The following is a 3,739-nucleotide window of genomic DNA, read 5'->3' as shown; positions in this document are numbered from 1 at the left end:
GCAATCGAATTCGACATAGCAAAGACAGAGCTAATCCACTATACAAAAAACAAAAGAAGAAAAGAAATACCTCTAGAACTCCCTAGCAAGGAGAAAATATACCACAAAGATACGATTAAGTGGCTAGGGGTATACCTCGACAATAAGCTATCCTTTAGAGAGCACGTAGCTATTAGAGCTAGCCAAGCAAAAACAGCTTTTAATAGACTAGGGAGACTAGCTAACATCGACCGCGGGCTATCTCCCTTTGCTATCAGACAACTATACCTAGCATGCGTCACCAGCATTGCAGACTATAGGTCGCCAATCTATTGGCGCAACCAGAGCTTTATTAAAGATCAGCTTCAACCGCTGCATAACGCGGCTTATAGAAAGGTACTAGGAGTATTTAAAACAGCTCCAGCTATCCCAACAAGTATCGAAGCTAGCTTGCCGTCACCAGCCGTACGGCTAAGCCAAACGAATCGAAAATACGCTCTACGAGCTATACAACTAGCTCCAACCCATCCAATTACAAAAGCTATTGCAAGGCTACAAAAAACAACCCTTCAGCAATCAAAACAGCCAAATAAACCAAGACAACTACGCGCTATCACAAGCTCCATCCCATCTACCAAAGAGATAGAAGAGATCATCTCATATAGGTTCAGACCATGGGACTCTCTTAACTACAATATCTCTATATCAAAGAAATCCAAAGAAGAAGAGGCAGCCGCCCACAAAGATTATATCCAAACAATAGAGGATAACTCTATAGTAATCTACTCAGACGCCTCTAAAACTAAAGACAGAGATGGGATAGGAGTAGGCCTAGCGGTCTATAACCCTAACCAAGAAGAAATCTACGCAGAGACAAAGAACATAGGCGAGCAACAACTAGTCTATAACGGAGAGCTTGAGGGCGTTACAGCAGCGTTTGAATACGCTGCTAAAACAGCCCAAAAAGACCAGAATATCCACGTTTACGCTGACAACCAAGCTGCCATCTATAGGCTCCAAAGTCTATCAGATAAGCCAGGCCAACAATGGGTAATTCGGTGCCAAAAAGCAGCCAAAGCTATCCTTAACAGAAAAGCAAAGATCTTCTTAAAATGGGCACCAGGCCATACAGACATAGAAGGAAATGAAAGAGCAGACGCTCTAGCAAAGGAAGCTACTAAACAAACACCAAAAAAATCACAAACAAGCCTAGCCTTCCTAGGCACTAAGATTAAGCTCCTCCAACGAGCTAGCCAGGCAGAAGAGTGGAGAAAGTATAGAGAAAAAGTAAGAGAGAAGAAGACCAGCTACGGAGCTATCTTCGATCTAAAGCTCAAAAACCAACTAGCAATCCCTAGAGGCACGAAAAGAGACATTTTAAGCTCCTTCTACTCTCTTAAGATAGGGCACGGATACTTTAACTCCTACCTAAAGAGAGTAAAGAGAAGAGAATGCGACCTTTGTAGATGTGGGAAACCGCAAACTGCAGAGCACCTACTTCGATACTGCGGCTTTTACAGCGTAGAAAGAAACCAGCTTAAAAAGACTCTAAACCAAAAAATACTCAAACTCCCACGACTACTCCATACCACGAGCGGTATAGAAGCTACATTAGCTTTTATTACTAGCACGCGGATAGGAACAAGAAAGTGGCATCTCGGCCAAGAAGGCTAGAAAGAAAAATAAGAAAAACAATAACAAAAGAGGAAAAAAAAAAAAAAAAAAAAGGAAAAAAAAAGAATAGTTAAAAATTTGAAATATTTAGCACTATTTCCTTCTCCCTAAGAGAGCTCGCTGGAAGGAAGCCTAGCTGCCCTACATCTCTCCCTGTTACCAAACTGCTCTTAAGCACCAGGCGTCTAGAAAGCTAGCAACAGCTTAGCTAGATATAGGCCGAAGCACCACAGTCACGCAATACAGCACAAAGTATCAAATTGTAACTAGTTAGATAGAACGGCCGTCGGCCAAAGTCCTACATAGCCAACGGCTGATACAGGACTATAATGGAATAATAATAATAATACCTGTTTGGCACTAAACTTACATTACAAATGATGCTGGCTGAACACATATCAGAGTTCTCCAAAGGTTACACTAACCTTACATGTATTTGCAGATCCTAGTCACAGCCTTCCAATGTATTCCCGTTGCCGCTCTCTGGACACCAGCCTTGAAAAGCTCTGCGAAATGCGTAGAGTTGGTGCCCTTCTTCTTCGGCACATCTGTTCCCAATATTCTAGCTGATGTATTCCTACTCGCCCTCCCTGCACCTTATGTCTGGAGCTTGAAAATCACTTTAACGCAAAAGACTTTTGTGATGGGGTTCTTCTTGCTCGGTAGCTTGTGAGTCTTGCTTTTTCCTATTGGTCAGAACGGAAACTTTCAGGGCAAACGCTAACAGGAATCTGTTAAACAGTGTCTTGGTCGCATCTATTATACGCCTTGTAGATTTACTCCACCTAGATATGAACGGATTTCTTGCAAATTGGACAGTGTCAAACTCTGTTGTCTGGAGTGCAGTGGAAAACTGTATGGGCGTTGTCTGTATCTGTCTTCCTTCGCTCAGACCGATAATTGACCTACTACCTTGGGCATCACGTTTCGGAAAGAGCCTGGGTTCGAATCACACCAACGAGCGCGATGTAAGGATCCTTAGGTCGGAGAATAGACTAGAAAAACCGAAGCATGAATGTGATGAGTACGAACTGCTAGGGAAGGATAGTGCTGGTTGCTGGGTTCAGGCTGAAAGGCCTGTCGAAGAGCACTCGATAAAGACGGAGGATGGGGGAAACATCACAGTACGAACTCAGATCCAGATATCATCCGGTGATGAGATGCAGCCAGTAAAGACAGTAGGAGCTAATGCAATGATCGAACAGGAATGTTAATCACTAGTGAGTGTTAAGCCTTGGGTAAGGCTGACGCGCAGGAAAGACCTGAGCAGAGTCACTATAAGCAAAACTCCCACTGCAACATGACTACTTCAAACTGCAGTAGCAGATTAAGAATAAGCTAACATATACTTTTCGTGCGTAGCTTTTATATCTCGTAGTTTTAAAAGTGTAATCTTGCGTTGCGCTCGTAATGTCTATAAATGGCTACGGTAGGGACATAACCTAAGTTTTACATGATAGTAAATCACGTGGCTGTAGTTACATACGCGACTAGTCACGTGATTAGGTCACGTACGTCCAGGATTTGACAACATAGGTTAGAAGGGCCTACTATAGATATTAGAATTAATAATAGTTTGTAGTGTAGTAGTAAATAAGTAGGTATATATTGTAAGTAATAGCTGTAACGGGCTGAACGCCCTTTGGATAAGATCCTCGATGGTATATGTGTGAGAGTGGAACCGCATCAGGAAATAGAGGCTTCTAAAGCGGGAAATGGAGGCACCCTTGGCTACTCGCTGCTTTTATTTGGCCTGTGCGCTGACCCCATCACATATAATCACGCTTCCCTCGCCGTCCTACTCACCTCCCACTATCGTCCCTTTCCTCCCTCCACTGCACTTCCTCCTATTATTTGCTCAGACTAAATCCGTAAGGCATTTTCGTTCCCTTAGAAATTATGCAATCGCTGCACTACCTAGCTATATTATCTACCTTACCCCCTCCTTTAGGATCTATAATTAGGCCTTTCCAGACTCTCTCTCTACGTTTTTCTCAACTACCTTATTAACAGCTCTATCTCTACCTAGAATTTAATTTTCAACCCTCTCGCTTATCTCATAGTAAGAAGTCTTCACATTAGGGCT

General features: G+C 42.8%; 1 protein-coding gene across 1 annotated transcript; it reads left to right on the top strand.

Annotated features, from left to right (window-relative positions):
* Nucleotides 1-2,083: 2,083 nt before the first annotated feature.
* PSV08DRAFT_352517 (uncharacterized protein) lies at nucleotides 2,084-2,867 on the top strand (the record flags this gene model as incomplete). The annotated part of the gene is made up of 2 exons (XM_014217079.2): nucleotides 2,084-2,322; nucleotides 2,396-2,867. 2 exons carry the CDS (start codon nucleotides 2,084-2,086, stop codon nucleotides 2,865-2,867), a joined length of 711 nt encoding a protein of 236 aa, XP_014072554.2.
* Between the last annotated feature and the right edge of the window lie 872 nt (nucleotides 2,868-3,739).

Source organism: Bipolaris maydis (genome assembly GCF_028858645.1).
Source record: "Bipolaris maydis strain C4 unplaced genomic scaffold PSV08scaffold_9, whole genome shotgun sequence".
In the NCBI taxonomy this organism is placed as follows: Eukaryota; Fungi; Ascomycota; class Dothideomycetes; order Pleosporales; family Pleosporaceae; genus Bipolaris; species Bipolaris maydis.
This window is presented reverse-complemented; position numbering and strand designations above follow the sequence as displayed.